This window comes from Bombus vosnesenskii, unplaced genomic scaffold (assembly GCF_011952255.1).
Source record: "Bombus vosnesenskii isolate JDL3184/JDL3185 unplaced genomic scaffold, Bvos_JDL3184-5_v1.1 scf7180000016274, whole genome shotgun sequence".
In the NCBI taxonomy this organism is placed as follows: domain Eukaryota; kingdom Metazoa; phylum Arthropoda; class Insecta; order Hymenoptera; family Apidae; genus Bombus; species Bombus vosnesenskii.
In genome coordinates, this window is record NW_022884343.1 from 549,366 (window position 1) to 567,435 (window position 18,070).

An 18,070-nucleotide genomic window follows, 5' to 3' on the forward strand; every position below is an offset into this window, starting at 1 on the left:
GCCTGCCTAAATCACGTAGCCTCGTATTACGTAATCAGTGGCATGTATACATATATGACAAGCCTATTTCTCAGAATCGTACCTACATCACGTAGGAAGTAAGTATTTATATTGCTCACGATCAATGGCTGGGAACTTGTGCGCTGTTTATTTGCCCGGAGATTTCGATTCCGATAGCGACACCGTGAAAAGAAACTGGCTCTCAGGAACTTCACCAGAATAAATGCATCGTTGTTCCTCTGAATCCTACCTCTCTAAAATAAAACTATACATAATTTTTAGTCTATTGGTTATAATTATTAAAGTTGTCAATAAATCTGTGTTAATGTAGGTTCTTAAAATAAATTTCCTGAAAAAGTTATCACAATAAACTGCGTACTTTATTTGACATACTTGAGAAGTTTCCTAGAATCTTCTAAAAGAAATTGATACTTGATATCTAATACAATAAAATTTCCTACTCAGGGTTTGACTAACCATAATTACATAAGACTATTCCAGAACTGCCTGGAAAATGTTTCAGTACAGTTTTCTTCCAATAAAGGTACTCGAAGCGTACACTTTTTCTGGAAAGCAATGAGTATCGCTTTTAGGGGGTTGAAATGGTACTCGGTACAGTACTACTGCTAAGTGAAACGAGTCGCAAGGTATCAGAGAATGTTCACTGGGCAGGCGCGTGCAGCTGATGCACCAGATCGATCTTTTCATCCAATGAAACAGGCAAATGTATCGCAGTCTCCGCCCAAAATATGGCGACCGTTTTTCCTTCCCCTCTATCCTGTTAAATGAACATCCCCGATGCTGTCTGTAACACGAAAAATGGAACCTGATCAGAAACACGTTTTTAATGGATCAATTGACCACACGTATCTCGCTTTCGTAGTCAAAAGGATTCATCATATTAAAGATTTATAATTCTACAAACAGTTTATCAATCTTTAGTTTTCAACAGAAATTAATTTCTACAAATGTATGCTTCATAACTTATGTATATATTGATGTAGAATATAATCTAAGTATAATGATTGTTCTTTTTGATTAAAGGAAGCTTTTTACGTGTAGATATAAGTTATGAGAAAAGGTATCGATCCAAACGAACGCGTGCGCGCTGATTGAAACCGGCACAGTGGAAACGGCAACTCTATGGTCAGACCGGGCGCAATGAAATCCTGACCAGGCGTTTTCCAATCAGTTCAGCGATTCTTTCGGCGACCTTAATTCCAGTAGGATTGTAGGTAATGATTATCGTGCAAAACACGGTTGCCTAATATGATTTCTTAAACGCCACCTGAGCACTGGTTACATAATTGCACTTGATGACTCGTGTTGGACCAATTCTTTACAAAGTAGAGCACACCAATATGTACATGTTTTGTGGTGGTGGAGGTTGAAGAATACCGAACAGAACAGGCTCTGAGGAGTTTTCACCTCAGGACAGCTGGACAGATGCAATTTTATTATTAATTATGCTGAATCTAATTTTATCTAAATTATACTGACTGATTGATACTTAGGAGTAAATATATATATTTTAATCTCATTGACAAACTGGTACTCTCTAGGAGAACTTAATTTATACTGAAGTCACCTTGTACCCGGAAATTCCAACAACAGCTTGTAAAACTTTTGACCAATAAATAATATTGTCGTTCAGAACATTATTCTAAATACAATATTTGTTTCATGCCACTCTACCTCTTTACAAACTTGCTGCTGGAAGCATAACAAATAACGCCCCAACAGATCAACAACCATGAATAGTCAGACATCCTTATTTATGTAACTGTTGCTTTTTTCTCCAGCCTCAATAAAAATAATTCACCCAACGCACTGCGTCAATTGTGGAGTTTTTCATACAATCTCCTGCAAAGAAAATTCCCAAAGTTAGTTTATGGGCACTCGATATTGCATTGGAGAGAAATAGCAAGAGTTAGAGAGTAAGTCTTTGAAAGTAGCATACGAGAATTTTTGGCTGTTCCAACCGTTGGAGGCGGAGAACCAGACGTGGGAGGTCTCTGATAAGTTGAACGGCGCTGTGGCCGCGAAACTCCGCCTCTGTGCGCCTCCACCCGCTTCGGAACGCTCGCTGGCTCGCTCAGAACGTTCTCAATTAGTTTCAATCCCGACTGGCTCTCCTTTCTGGCGCACGTTCTATCGTGCTCTCGCTGTTACTCGACGGTTTCCACGCGAATCGCGATACAGTGATAAAAATTGCTATAGCAGTGCTTCAAACAAGCACCTTCTTGGTGAAAAGCTTCCTGGTGAACCAGCTACTGCAACTCAAAAATCTTCTGTTCCACTTGAAGAACCATCAGGTTTCTCTGGCTTCCTGGATCCTGTGAGTTCATTGGCTTATAGTTATATGTAAATGCTTTTAGTGATTTATTTAACCATCTTGAAAGTAATGATTTTTAGTTGTATTAATTTCTGGTAAATTCATGCTGTGGTTTACTGTATTTGTTTGGTAATGAGTTCCCTGTTCTTTAGTTTGAGTTAGTCTTCTGGGTTCTTTTTTGTGACTTGAGTTACATAAAGTGTAATTGAGTAAAATTGTAGTTTTTGCTGGTGGTTTCTGAGTCATCCAGACTCAGTTTATGCTACTTTTATGAGTAGCATAATATGTTTTCAAAATTGATGTTCTGTATCGTTTGAATGAGATAGATGAAGTAGATGAACGTGCACCAGTGTCTCCTTATGCAATTTAAGAAATGTCTTTGGAGATTGAACGTGAAGAATTCACTGAAATAAGTAGAAAATGTATTAGTACTGGATTCCCAAATAAAGATTACAAAATTATAAATCTGTCCTTTTCCCTTAAGTAAACTATATTTTGTATCTTGATTCTTTTTAATTTTTAGGAAAATTTTAATCAAATTGGAATCTTCTGATAACGGAGAAAATTTGTTCTCATAATTTTCGGGAAAAATCATGCAGAATTAGATTCTTCTAAACCTGACGGCGCCGTCGGACGTTAACGACGTGGTCTTTTACGTCATGTGCAAAGTTCACCTCTAGAAGCTCTGGGTCATCATTGATCTAACATCTCAATTCATACTAAACGTTTATGATCATGAATCTCATGAATGAGATGGTTTACTATCACAATACGCGAGTGAAAATAAAAAGGTAGATTTCGTGACATATTATTATTATTGAAATATCTAGAAGACCGTGGCCAGGAACGAGTTTGTAAACTTGATTCCGCGATCAGCAAAATTCCTATGAACTTAACGCGGTGTTTAGTAAACAACCAGATAAATGGCTCTTCCTTCTGCCAAAGGAGATAAGAGGATCTTCTAATTACGTCAAAACAGTCGTCTGCACCTCCATAAATCAGGGATCAATTAACATACACTAATCTTAAGGGATTTCAACAGCAAAATCATTCGATGGTAAATTAATTTTCTGATTTCGTTAAGTTTCCTACATATCAATTATTTTTTTGTTTCTATTGGGATTTTTTTCCATCATTACATATATGGACATTTCTTTTTAAACAAAAGATTAATTAATAGATGCTCGATTTTTAGTCAGAGATTTCACAACCACTGGTTCATTAAACTTGGTATAGGTATAACAATTAATTTTCTCCCTATTGAGACTTAGCTTGTACATTCCACCGTTGCATGATTATTCCTTTTTAACAAAATCAATTAATAGCTATATCAATTCAGTAAAAAGTTTCAAGATATCTGCCAGTTTTTTAGCGAGATCAAAGGTACTTAACAGTTTCAGTTATGTACAAACAGTGTTTGTTATGTACAACAGTGCCACGCAATGTTTGTACATAGTTTTACATTTTATAATACTTAGATGCTCTCCTACAGATCAAAATATTTATCCATGATGTTCGTAAACATATCTGAATACGTCATGGGACATTCAATAAATTTGTTAGTCATTTCCCAGTAGAAGTGCTTAATTGTTAACGAAAAAAACGGCCTCGATTAGCATTAAAGTGAATAATCAGCGAAATTACACGCGGTTTGATGCTGATACACAGCTAATGAGCTCATTCAGCGATAAAGCGATATGAGTAGCTCCTAATGTACATTCACTCTTAAAATAAATGAGTTCGACGGGCCGCGTATACCCTCTTATTGTCAAAATTTACGAGATGTCCGCCGGAGGACGTATCCAGGATTCTCTGTCGGCGGCCGCCGGAAGTCTCAACGACTCCCTCGGGATATACTCCCTTTCCTCGTGCTCGGCTAAGTGCTCAGCTGTTGCTCACTCGTCAACATTCCCTTCCAGAGCCGTGTCAAACTCCTTGTCCCATCGCATCGGCGGCTTTGAGCTTCAAACACGAGTCTCTACGTTGGGAATCGTTCAGGAGTATAGAAGCGATCTCGCTACATTTGTCACGAACAGGGGTTCCGGTTATTTTGTTGGTAGACGTCGGTGGAGAAGATGTTAGGTCTCTAAAATACATAGAAATTGTCTGATAATGTCTTTTGAACTGTGAAAGAACTTGTTTCTATATTACTTAGTAAATTGGCATTGATTGGACTATTAGACTAGGGATATTTATGAAAATTCATATTTCTAGACTGACAATAAGTCTTGTTTCACAATTCTTCTTTGCTTTTCATTTCTATGCTTTTGCATACTATATGCATTTTATGTGCATTTTTGCACATGCATAAAAATGCACAGTATAGCGATGATCGTGGTAAGAACTACTTTGTGAACTAGCTTTTATGTTACTAAATTATTGAGAAATGAAAGATTCTTTCTTGCTTGTAATTGTTAGGCTATGTTATAAATACATAAAAATTTTCATTTTTAAAATACAATTTCTAATTTTTTGAGCGTTTAGCTTATAAAATGAATTTGTATCTCCATTTTCTGTTACAGATCGTATCAGCAAATTTCAAGAATTATTTCCACCACCCCAGTGATACTCTGGTGTACCAACGTATCTTCCTCTTAAAGATGTAACATCAAGTATCGAAGGTGTACATAGCTTGTGATCAGTGTTTGACGGTCTTAAGTGTCAGTGTATTTGAAGAATCTTAAGGAAATTTCAGTCAAATTAATTAGAACGTTTTGAAAGAATCAGTGTTAAACAGTGGAGGGCTTGCCCGCCTATTGGGAGGACCTAGCCGTGCAGCATAGTGTAAATGCAGCTGCAGCGGCCAGCATTTTTATGAATTACGACCTGGATAAGTCAAGGATGGTCTCGCACGTCATTCCCGTCGCTGGGGTAATTTTCAACTTGTTAATTTACAATTTATCTATATCTGAACTGATGAACAATCATAAAAGATCATTCATCCAATTCCTACAGTCACATTATTAGGCAAAGAGGTTCATGGTGATAGTGTAGAATCCATAATTGCAAAACGATGAATTTTTCTGAATTTTCGCGCTTTTTCAAATGAACGTTCACGAACGCTCAGCTGGAACGATAGTCGACAGTCGAGCCAGCGTCGCTTATCGTCGCACATGAGAGAAGAAAAAAGAGAAAAGTGGAGGTCGTGATCTCGAAAATTTCGCAACTATCCGATCTGCGTCTTCGCCGAGCATTCTCAGCCATTCCCGTTCCCATTTCCAAGTAATTGACGCTCTTCTGTTTCCTTCATTCAAGTTAGAAAAATTCTTTTCCAACAATTACAGTCGAACATAATCCATGGAGTTTATTGAATAATCCTCTCTTCCATGAATGAACTTATACCTGATTGAGTCCGCGGATCGGTTGGACGTGGTTTAGATTTACAAAGCGAACTGGAGAAATCGATAGAAGCTCCTCTTACTATGGCTGACAGGCTAAACCAGGCCAGTTGTACGAGCATACTCCGTGCTGACTTAAATTAAACCAATATCGAAATCAGAATACGATTATTAGAGGGTGATGCGACGATTATTTTGGGGCAGACATGCGAACTAGTTATTGAAAATAAACGAACAGCTGATAAGCTGGAGGAAAAGCAGAGGAACTTTTATCAAGTCAATGATAAGAGAAGTTGCCTCTCACGTCGTCGACCTATGCTGATCTCTTCTCTTCTTTCACAGCCTGGTTTCTATTGCTGGATGTTCGTGCACTTGCTGAAAGGAGCAGAGTAAATTTTTCAGTCATTCTTCAATTTTTCATCACACACTGTAGTACTTTGAATAATTATAAATGGAAAACTAGTATTTGCTTACATTAACGGCTTTTATTGTTTGTTAAAAATCGCACTTTATTGCTTCTAAAATTCATATGTTATCACTCTTTTGGTATGATCAAGTGCATGTTTGATTGTTTGACAACTCAATGTTTCAATAATACAATTTAGACATGAAGTTAGTAATAAGTTTATCGGAATTTATCCTTAGAACCTAAAGTCATTCATCTGCTAGTTTACAGGAGTGATTTATAGGCCCTCTACCTTTATTAGTGTTGAAGTGCGAACAAGCTGAATCATCGGAAACAATAAATCCTCTCCTGTTTGTTTGTTTGTTTACGAAGCAACAAGGATTCTCCTCAGTCTTTAAGTACAAGTATCTACATGTTCCATAATTGAAAAATTATCATTACCACTTCCTAAACTTTCAAGGACATAAGGAGATCATGAATCTTGTAATACAGTGAGCGATTAACACCTTCAATGCAGGATATATCATTTCTTTTCATTTGGTAGAGCCTCAACAAGCTCTCCATATATTTCTACCAGCAAGTATACCGGTATTAATCTATCTAAGCATCCCAAAGTCTCTACCCTTTGAAGAATCCATCGCATGGCTATGCTGATTCCCTTTTTTCACTCGTTCAAAGCATTCATCGGTGGCGACAGAGGCCGAGGAGCTTAATTTAATGGCTGTCTAGCGAATTAACGAGGTGGCCACGTGTCCCAGCTAGCCGACCCGACGGATTTCTCGAGGACGTTTCTCAGTGTCAACCGTTGATGCACTTCTGCAGTATGTCCGACACAGTGCCTGTATATCTTGCTGCGTTTGCAAGCCGCACTTGACAGCTCTAGCGCCACTATAGAAATAATTATGAGCTCAGTGTCGAGTAGATTGTATACCCAATCGGTTTCAATCCCTAGGTCAACGACACGCCCTTTTATTTGGTCAGGTATACGAGTTAGGGAGAAGGATCTTCTTCCATGAAAATTTCCGATCGGTTTCTTTATGTCGTTCTCTGAATTGTATATACAATCGATTAATACAAATAGTTTATTTAGAAGGATTTGTTTTGAAAAAAAATAATATGGTATGATAAATATTGAAAAGAATGTACTACCTCAAGGTATCGTAAGGTTGTTTAACGAATTTTCGCCAAGTACACTGGTGGCTCAGTGCAAACTAGACGTCGTAAAACCGGATCGCAAATTAACGATCTAGCGAGATCGTAAGTTTCGCTTGGCATAATACGATGTCACAACACGGAGTCGGTGTTTGTAAGCTTCCGGCGACGGCACTTCAAACATTGCCAGCTACGAGCCAGAAGCCTCTTTGGCCCGGTCTCGTGGATGCGCCGCGTCGTTCACCTCTCACGATCCTCCGGTTCGTTCACCTTTTATCACCTCCTTCTTCCCTTTTGTTCATCGTGTTATTGTTACGTTAAAGAGCCATAACGATTACCTGGGTTACCTATTTCATCATTATTTATTTAAATTGCGTCGTAAATACCGATGAATATTCATATAGTCAGACGCTAGATTACATATGCATATATTACATTTGTAGTAATTTATTTTTGGCGAAAACTCTTCTTGCTATAAAATGAACTTTCCCGCATTAAAAATACATTCATGGTAACGAACTTCTTCGTGATTCCAGGAACTGCAGCAAGGTAATGGAAATTTGGGAGTCGCAGGGTTGGGAGGGATGCAGGAGTCGTCCCACTCATTGAAGATCAAGCAGGAGCCGTTTCAGGTGTCTCCACCGTCACCTCTTCCGCCTCTGCACCAAGGTAAGCGTTTAATCCTTAATCCTGAGCAACGAGAAATCGTTACTGTACAACCAAGCTTCTAAATCGCGTTGACAATTTTTGAAAGACTTGCTTGACGTCATCAGGATCCCAGCACCAATGATTCCTCCGTGTTCATGGAATTCGAAAACCGCGTTCTAATAATACAAAACGGTGCTCGAGTGTCGCGTGACTCTATACGATGAAAGGCGCGGTGCACGGGGAAGAGAGGAACGAAGAGACTGGGCCGAGGGTAATCTGAAAGAAAACAGAGACGTTAGGACGGAACAACGAATACGTGAAACGAGGAAAGAAAGTCAAAAGTGTACGGAGAGACGGCGGAGGATGATATACCGACGGAGGCTGCGTCCTGATCTCTCCACGCGTCGTTTAGTTACATTCTCTGGCTCGATTACGCTCTCTTCGAACACTGTCAGTGACTTATCCTCCACGGCTTCGGATTAGAGATTATCACTGATAGAAATATCCTTGCGTATACGACGCGCGTCTCCAGGGCCACTGATGATTTATAAGCTACAATCAGCAAGCTGCATTGTTTTTGTATAGACGGTGTATACGCGTATTTTGTTGTAATATGTCGCTGATGGACGAGTTCAGCTATACGTTGGTCGTTAACGCGTCCATTAATCATTCTGCAAGGTAGAAAGAGACGCGTGCAGGGAATGGACTGGTTGTTTACGAACGCGTAATAAATTCGATCAAAAACCGAAGCAGAGTCATTATATCGTTTACATAATCTAGGTATACGAACCATTCGAAAAATATAGTTTCAGGGAAATCGAAGACGATTTTCGTTACTAGCGGAAGACGGCTTTGTCGGAAGGGGGTTAAAGAAGCAGATAAAACATCGATAAAAGAAAACGACCGCACTCGGGGTTTCGCATTACCAGATTTTTCTTATTCGCTAATCGCTGAAGATAGACGGAGCCTCGTTGAAATCTAAGAAGCTTGGTATCAATATCTCCGGCCAGTTATGCGCGTGTGCATGCCGTCTGATCGCGAAACGCGTCGCAAAAATCATGAGCTCTTTCTCTGTTCGTGTTCGGATAGATAAAGCGATTAGTCAGTCTCAATGACGACGTGGAGGATCCTTCTCGTGGCTGGCGGTCGAGAATTTTGCAGGAGCAACACGAGACAACGACTCTCTGATAGCTCTTCTTGTGTTTTCGAAATCGAGGAGAACCATTCTGAATGCTTTTGTCGAGAATTATGGTCGCTAATCCGGGAGTGTTGCCCACTCCAACGGTTCACTTGATATATAGGACGACGACGGCGTTTTCCTGAGTCCCATCACCGATTGTGCGACTCTTTGCTCCTTCGGTTTCTTATGAAAAATATTTTAAATACTATTTCTACGTGCATAATTAGAAACACTTGTTTAAAAAGTAATTTCTTACTACTTGATTCTTTATGGGCTCATGTAACTCTATTCCGTCATTTTAATTGTTAATGTCTGAATCAATATCTCGTTCTCCTTGCTTTGCAGATCTCTGGTACGGTGCTTGATATTTTATTAATATTTTCCAACTGCAGGTTCCAACATGATTATGGGCTCCTCAAAAAGTTGGAAAATTTTTTCTATTCGGAAGAGTTGTGAGTAGCAGGCATAAATTACGAATATTAGTATATGAATGTCTCGATTGGTGTTCCACATTCATCTAGTACATTGCCATATTTACGATTATGCGTGCAAATTTATCGGGCCAATAAAGACTCTCCGATAAGACTCCATGGAAAGCTGACACGTTTAATTATGCAGCGCTTGAACGGTGCTCCGATTAGCCGGACTTGTAATTTAGCTTCTTTAGTGCTCTCCAATCACAAGAAAATAAGACAGAAACGCTTTAACATATTCGCTATCATAATTATACTGTAATACTTGCTTTTCTAAATATAGCTATTTATCTTATTACCTCTGTGGTGTTAGTTCAAGATCCTCGACGGTTTTTAGCCAAAAACTAGCAGATTGGGCCTTGTTTTCATCACCGATAACGCGACCCTGTTTATTTATTCGGAAACCAGGTCGTGGACGTAATATCTTCGCACGTACTCGAGTTAAAATAGATCTGTAGTAAACAAGGGTACGGCTCTCTGATAAGGGAATCGCTAGCGTTCACAATGATTACGTAGATGCATAATTTTCGTCGGGACCTTACATAAACTTGACCGATCAAATTGTACAACATAATCTCAAATTAGGTCATTACTTTATAGTTCCCATAGAGGTCCAGAGCAGATAAGAAAGGTGGAATTAGTACTGTACAATTAGTACTTGATTTCCTTATCGGCATCTAAACCAGATGGATTCTTGGTTCTTTAGAACGATAAAACGGTTAGAATGACGGATAGTCGATTGCAAAATCTTCACGAAAAAGAAGATTCGAGATAAATACTCGACGACGAACCAAGTGGCAAGAACACAGTCGGGCCCCCTGACTATTATCGCTCAGTTTCCGTTAGGTAATCGTCAGCATTTGTTTTCTACTGGATCTGATCCAGAGTAGCTTTTTCCTTTCTCCAAATCACATACATTCGGTATAATAAACACGATGACGCGACAGGTTGCTATTAGAGGGGAGAGAGACGAGCAGAGAAATTCCTTGCATCCTCAATGAGAGGAAAATTCACCTCCACGAATCAAAATGAATCCTGTTGTTCTCTTCAATTCTATATGACCAAAAATGGACGTTGTACTTCAATAGATATTATTTCTATTCATTTTATCCTTTAATATTCATTTTTGTGTATTCTACGCTTTTTACGAATAAATTATTCCAAAAGAGAAGATATTTGAAGAGATAAAAACGCGCAGAAGAAGTGGAGGAGTACCGTAAGGTTAAAAAATCTGCAAAAGAAAGCATGACATAAACGAAGAGATCAGAATGGTCTTTACTTAATACATAGTAACTAGGAGAAATTTGATCCCATATTTACTTCCGGCGTTGTGGACGTCAGGGAGAAGGAGGATACCGACGAAGATTGGCTCATGCGATGATACCACAAGCTGAGCTATCGTCGCGCAGATGACCCCATACCCCTTGATTCCAGTTCTATATTATCCTCGTAACTCCTTCTCGTGCAAGGAATCCTCATTATTTTAGGCTTAGAATAATATAACTCCAATTCTTGATAAATTCAGGTTAATACCTTGAACGTCTTAAAGAATTCTGAAAAGAACATGTTTCAGGTTAAGTCATTGTACGCTTTCCATTAAATGGTAAAGTTTATTACTTACTTGGTTTATTTGGAATTTGATACTTGAATCTGAAGTATCGTAACATTATAAGATTATAAAATATGTTTCGAAGTTGATGGTATCACCATGGGCAGGCACGTGCTCATTACTGCTCATCCATGGTGGGAGTGGCTACTCCAATGGAATCCCCCTATTAGCTGGGTCATTGAACACGTGCCCTGACGCCCTCTAATGCTTGCCCTAGCTCGCTATAATCGGCATGATATTTGATATTAGAGAAGTATGACTTTCACCATTAATGATCATATTACCACCATATTACAATTAGCTAATCAATTAGTGAATGATATTATTCAGGAAGAGAGAGGATACATACATGTATAAGTATGTACTTCATCCAATTACAATATATATGACAATCTTCTATATACATATTTGAGGAAAATCTCTTCATATACTTTCATATCTTATGTATACTAAAGGAATAAGTTTTTAATAAGTTTAAAGGTAACAGAGGCTTTTTTAGAATTAGAGCGTAGATTGACCTGATCAAAGAGTAAGAAGAAAGAGGCACGCATGGCGTCGACGGGGACAAAGGCGTGCGATTCGCAGCGTGATGTCACGGCGTATTGTATTTCGCTTATCGGCGCCGATTCCTCGCGGAACCCGTAGCATTTCAGGAATGCGAATGCCACGATTTTCAGTGCGACAACGACGACGAAGACAACGACCTTCGCTTCGAGGATCGCCTTTGTTTCAGTCTAATCGATCCGCATCATCTTTTTCTTCTCTTTTCCATTCTCTTCATTCTCTTCTTCACAGATGAAGCAACAGTTTTTTTATCATACCGCTCTTTACAATTTGTCCAGGTGAACATTTGATAAGATGTGTAGCATTGATCTAGGCGAACAGCGGTAACTGAATCATGATCAACGTTACATATAGGAGACCTAATAAGACAGATTTATAACCTAGTTAATCACCGATTTTCCAAGAACTCGTGAACTCGTTTCACAAATCTGCAGACGTCGTTAAATCATCGTTACAAACATACCATGGCGAAGGCCACCAATTTTCGCAAGCCCAATTACGTCACGGGTTTTCACAACAGCTGCATTTTTCTGCATGCTCCGTTGCGAAACACGTTCTGCTTCCTACAGTAATCTACTTATAAGGCACCATAAGTGACACCACATCTTTGGCACACGTTAAGAAAATTATTTCTACAGTGGTCTTCTTATATGATACCATAAGTGTCACCTTCAGTACAAGCTAAGGAAATTATGCTTCAGTTCCTTTTCTATATCCAGTGTTTTATACTGGACGATTGTCTGTCGTAGACGACTATGAAACAAGGGATCCCGTGACGAGAGCAGATGTGGTCTCGTAGGTGTCGCGTAGCAGAGGATCTCCAGTTGCAGTCAGGTGTGTTAGCAAACGTTTCGACGTTATCGCGATCTCGTCGCTCGTTTATGCACCTTAGATCTACACATAGGAGTCCACGAGCCTACGTAGATATGTTAGGCTCCCCATAGGTCGATATCAACTTGTCGAACTTGGGACACGTGATCTGTAAAAGATGACGTACAATCTGAAGTCTTCAAGAAGATAACAGATCATATACAAATAGTTCCTCGTTGATTATACCTTTTTCTATTTCTTTTTCTTTAGTTTCTTTAGCTAACCCATCAAGGATTAAGTAGCGAAATAATGCGTGAAAGCTGCATAATTGTAGAATTTATGTAAATGTAGAATTTAGGAAGGAGAGATAGAAATTCTGGAAATTCATTTTTATAATTGCAATGCAATAATTGCAATCGATCCATTAGAATTCAATAATGTGAATTGATTGAAAAGAGGCATCTTTGGGTCTGAGTTTAATTATTTTTCTCCAATTTTTTCTTTTAAAATATGTCCAATTATCAAAATAGCTAAAATATCTGACCGCCGCAACGGTACCGTAGGAAATATATTACCATGTTCCTGTGTCGGGAAACATCATTGTGTCCCGAACGAAGAAGCTTCTCCGCGCTGAAAATCATACGCCCTGGAGGTCTGCGTTAGTGGCATATCATATTTGCCTGGATTTGCATAGCCTGGGAACAGATGTTCCCGTTCCTAGTGGTTCCGATAACAATGTAATCGATCATTTACTGCAGGCTACAATGGACCGGAGTAAATTGAACAAACCATTTTTTAACTGAATTTCGAATATTCAGTTCGTCGTTCTTTCTCTTCTTGAAATCGATCCGATTGAATTTGCGAAAATTCATACTCTGCTGTTTTTCCTTTTGTTCAGAGCTTCTCTGTTACCCGCTTTATCCTCTTTGTTGCGCAAGTGCGGCGTGCTTAACTTATCGGTGTCTAATTACGGTTTCAGTTACATGTGCTGCGGGGCACCGGTGAATATTCGACACCATGCACGTACGCACTCTTTCCTGACTCATGTCTCCGTGTTTTTCACTCAATTTTCTTCCATCACTGAGGCCTCTGGCACTCAGTCATGCGATTCGCACGATATGATTTATACAATGGCAAATGTAATCTGGTAGCAACCATGATTCTTGTCAATGAAGTAGATATAAATACGTTTACGGTGAAAGAGAAAATGACGTAATTTTTACTCAAGGGCACGCAGTGCACCTTGGATGATCATTTCTTCAAACAACTTTTATCGTCGAGGCTCGAGTGTCGCCCAGCGAATTCCTTTCAAAGGTCCAATTGTTTTACCCCGACTGAGATTTCTTGGAAGTCGTGCCTGTACGTAGATCGATCGAGCCAATTCCATTGTCCAATTTCTTGGAAACCGTGTCTCGAATGAAAATCATCTAGCCTTTCTTTTCGCCTTTTCTTATTAGAGCCTCCTGCTCTCTTCAGAAAATTACCAAAAATGTTGCTTTATTTTCTTCACGTAGATACTCCTTGGTCATTCGCAGATTCTCCTACAAGAATTTTTCTGAAGTTAATGATCTTGTCATGCAAGCCATTCTCAAGGTCATTCGCTATATCACGATATTTAAACGATACTTGTGATATTTTCAGTGAGCAGCTTCGTATCAGAGATGCAGAATGGCTGTATCGGCGTGTCGAAGGAGCTGGACTCCACAGTGAGCCTCGCGAGAGGGCTGACATCGCACCACGCCTCCCTGACTCATCATCACTCTCATCATAGTCTTCACAGCCCGAATTCTGCGGTGTCTATGCACTCCACAGGTTCCACTCATCATCACCTCGATGAAAAAGGATCATCCCCGACCGGAGCTCTTCACAGCACCACGAACAGCAATCCTTCGACACCGTCGACACCCTCGACGCCTACCACAGCGGCAGATGGGTCTTCCACAGCGACTGGAACAGGAAATACAAGTGGTAGCAACAGCGATTCCGCTAGCAAGAAACCTCCGTACAGTTACGTCGCTCTAATTGCTATGGCGATTCAACATAGTGCTCAGAAGAGGGCGACCTTGAGTGAGATTTATGCTTACATCACTGCCAGGTTCCCATATTTTCAGAAGAATAAGAAAGGTTGGCAGAATTCTATCAGGCATAATCTGTCCTTGAACGAGTGCTTCGTGAAGGTTCCTCGTGATGGAGGTGGCGAGAGAAAAGGAAATTTCTGGACTCTCGGTTAGTGGAATTTTTAGTCCAGGAATAGCGGCGGCTGGTCAATTTTGATACACTTTCGATACAATATCTACTTTTAGATCCCCAATACGCGGATATGTTTGAAAATGGTAACTACAGAAGACGTAGACGCATGAAGCGACCATACAGAAATGCACCGTATCATAAACCGCTATTTGGCGATCCTTTCTCTCCAACACACGTTCATTTAGGTCCTAGGAACCTGTTTGGTCACTCTCCGCCATCTTATGCTCCGTCTACATATCCCAGATACGACACAAGGTACCATTAATTATCACAAAGTTTTTTCATTACTCATTGTTAATTATCTCAAAACTTCTTCACCATTTATTATTAATTATCCCAAGGCGTCCTTCTATCATTTATTGCTAATTATCTCAAAGTTTCTTCACCATTTATTGCTAATTATCTCGAAGCTTCTTCATCCCAGTATTAAATTTCAAAAACAATCTCTATTTGTGATTCCTAGTGCTTGGAGTCTTCAGCAATCTCAGCTGTCCTACAGTCACTGTCAATCAGTAAGTAACAAGTTCTTAATTAATCTTCTGAAATTCTAAGTTTCACACTTTTGTTATTCAAAAAGTAAAAGTATAATTAATCAATGTCCCCAATTTGTTCGCAGCTTCAGCCACAGTTGCAGCCAATGCAGTCCATGCAGATCCCAACCATGAATGGCTACAGTCAATTAGGCACCTCGTTAAGTGAGTCTCTCCTCTAATTAGCAGATTATTAGTACTTGATTTTGTGAAATGCTCGACGACCAGGCAAAGCGTTTCAAGGCAATTATTTGGATGTTCCAGGTGGAACCACGAGTTCCCCAGGTTCTATGGGTAGTGGTTCCTTTGGTAGCAGCTTCGCTAGGAGGCATGACGCCGCCATGACCCAGGAAACCGTACCTGCCAGATGCTATTGGCCAGAAAGTAATTATTTTCAATCAGTTTTGCCTTTTGCATTTTAATTTATTAATGATACTAAACAAGCATGATTACTGTGGATTTTGCATGCATTTATGGAAAATTTGAAGATGTGCATATAGTGTCTATTAAAAGTATTTGCACATTTTCCAATGAAGAATTTCACTTATAAGTTTCTACGCTCCATTTTCATAGTGTCAAATTATACCGAATGTTAGAAAATTTTAAAATACTTGAACTTAATTAGTATGTAAATAGTATAATACATACAATAGTTTGCAAGTATTTCCTTTAGCCACTACAATTATATAAAATTGTATAATGAAATCATTTTTTGCAGTGATTTTCTTGTTCATCCAAAAGGACTGAACGAGACAAGTGTCTGTTTCTTTCTTCTGTTCTAGTGGTGAACGTGAAGGAGGAGCCAGGCACTGTGGCAGTATCTAGCACTAGCGTGGGTGGTGTGGGTGTTCCTTCAGGAATGATGGGATCTACAACTCCAACAGGAGTTTCTACGACCGGATTCGCGCCCATGGAGTTTCAGTCTCGGTCCAAGTGCTTCATGTGAATCGATCCACCGTTTACACCATTGTCACAAGCCGAGAATCTTATCAGAGTCCCGAAGGATCATCCTGTGCGTCGTTTCAGCGACGTTAATTAGGCTGAGCTTCGTCCGGATGAGGTGGTAAGCAAGAAGAGTGGAACGTTGGAGTGATACCTTTTACTGGAAATTTCTGTGGCTCCCGTGATGACGTTGAAGAGAAGCTGAAGCTGGTCTATAGTGATAATTCTGTCTCAGACAAGCGTGAAAGGTTTGTTCCACTTAAAGCGATAAACATTGCACCCCTGTCCTCGTGTGTTTTCGACTGCTGCACAGTATTCGATATTTAAGCGAGATGAGGGACCGGTCCGTGCCTCGTGAATTGGTTTCCACAAAAGAAAAAACGAATTTGCGAGAAGCACAGATCTAGAATTAACGATTAACGCGTAGCTTAAGGCGCATTCGCGATACAGGAAGGCACTCGAAGATGTTTTCATTTATATATATGAATAACTAGGTCCATGTAGAAGCAAGAGATAAATGTGTATCTAAACATGTAAGTCGCATAACGCAATAGTAAAAAAGAAGAAAAAAAAACAGTTTCTCTGCAAGACTATTCGTCAGTGTACATATCTAAGCCTAAGTAGTTTGATTAATTAACTGTGACCTATTCCAAGAACCCTGGACACACGTGGCAGCTCCTGTAATTAGATGGAAAGTCGAAAATAAATCTCTATTATTTATCGTCTAGTACCGTCACATGAGCATCATTTACCTTTCATTATGATATTCTATTCCAAATGAAATATAATTCTAGTTTTATAACTCTTACTCTTTAAAATATCCTATGTCATTCAAGATATCTTTCATAGTTAATTACAAAAAGATTCCCTACAATTTCTTTATTCTTTAACTAACTAATCACCGTGTTGTCCAATTCGTAATAATTCTGCAAATGGAAAAGCATAATAGATTCATCATTCGTGTCTATTTTGATTCTATTTCGATTCGATATTCAGAACAAAAGTATAGTCGCTTCCTGTGATTCAGTGCGAGCCCCTGGGCTCAGAATATCCCTAGCAAAATGAGAAAAAGAGCGGAAGAGGGAAAAATAGCCAATGGCCAGCAATGGTGATGTTTGCGTGGACGAGGATGTTTTACAAACACGGTGCGCGTAGCCGAGCTTTAATATTCTCCGTAAAAGAGAGGCTGGCCGTGCACAGCCAGTCAACACCGTACGTGCATCAGCGCAGGAATAGCACGTGCACTTTATTTTTCGTCTGGAAATCGATCGTACGGCCACGTCCCTTCTCCACGCCCGCCTCAAAATAAATCTTGCTTGCTCGATGGAAAAGAGCACGCTTGGCATGAATGGAATGGACAGAAGTCGTCCCACTTGCATCATTGTAGCTTCATGTTGTTTATTGGGGTCTTCACAAATTCCATTCTTTTTTCGCTATTTCATATTGTTGGCTTTCATCTAATTAGTTTGTAATTCTTTTGTTGTTTAGGATAAAATACTCCAAATCATAAATTGATCAAGCCCTGCAATAATATTTGTGATATTAATGATATAATTTTGTCTATACCAAAAAAGATAATTATAATAATTAAACTGAAGTGTTAAATCTTCTATGAATTTCTGAACTTCCTTTTAAAACATACAATTTTTACCTGACATTTTCCTTATCGCTATTTTGTAGAAGATATATTTCACTAATATAAACTATGGGGAGGGTCGTGCTATCATACTGACTCTCCTATTGGTTGAACGGGACAGGTAGAACATCTGTCTCTTCTTTGCGAAAGAACCACCATGGAGACAGATAGGGATACCTAAATTCCCATTGGTTGGC

At 39.4% G+C, this 18,070-nt stretch overlaps 1 protein-coding gene across 3 annotated transcripts; it reads left to right on the top strand.

Moving 5' to 3' along the window:
* Positions 1-2,118: 2,118 nt before the first annotated feature.
* LOC117242441 (forkhead box protein D1-like) lies at positions 2,119-16,964 on the top strand. 3 transcript variants are annotated; one of them, XM_033509114.1, is made up of 9 exons: positions 2,119-2,338; positions 4,858-5,206; positions 7,768-7,900; positions 14,157-14,741; positions 14,819-15,020; positions 15,229-15,277; positions 15,382-15,460; positions 15,560-15,679; positions 16,078-16,964. In XM_033509114.1, exons 2-9 carry the CDS (start codon positions 5,150-5,152, stop codon positions 16,239-16,241), a joined length of 1,389 nt encoding a protein of 462 aa, XP_033365005.1. In that variant the 5' UTR covers positions 2,119-2,338; positions 4,858-5,149; the 3' UTR covers positions 16,242-16,964. The 3 variants fall into 3 exon arrangements, with proteins under 3 accessions (XP_033365005.1, XP_033365003.1, XP_033365004.1); XM_033509112.1 differs by having other exon boundaries at positions 15,530-15,679; positions 16,078-16,241; XM_033509113.1 differs by having other exon boundaries at positions 15,539-15,679; positions 16,078-16,241.
* Positions 16,965-18,070: the final 1,106 nt, after the last annotated feature.

Excerpts from the sequence above, each read along its gene's own strand:
- LOC117242441 (XM_033509112.1), top strand. The coding sequence starts at position 5,150 with ATGAATTACGACCTGGATAAGTCAAGGATGGTCTCGCACGTCATTCCC. Across the intron at positions 5,207-7,767 it reads ACGTCATTCCCGTCGCTGGG|GAACTGCAGCAAGGTAATGG; the intron begins GTAATTTTCAAC and ends TCGTGATTCCAG. Across the intron at positions 15,278-15,381 it reads CCTACAGTCACTGTCAATCA|CTTCAGCCACAGTTGCAGCC; the intron begins GTAAGTAACAAG and ends ATTTGTTCGCAG.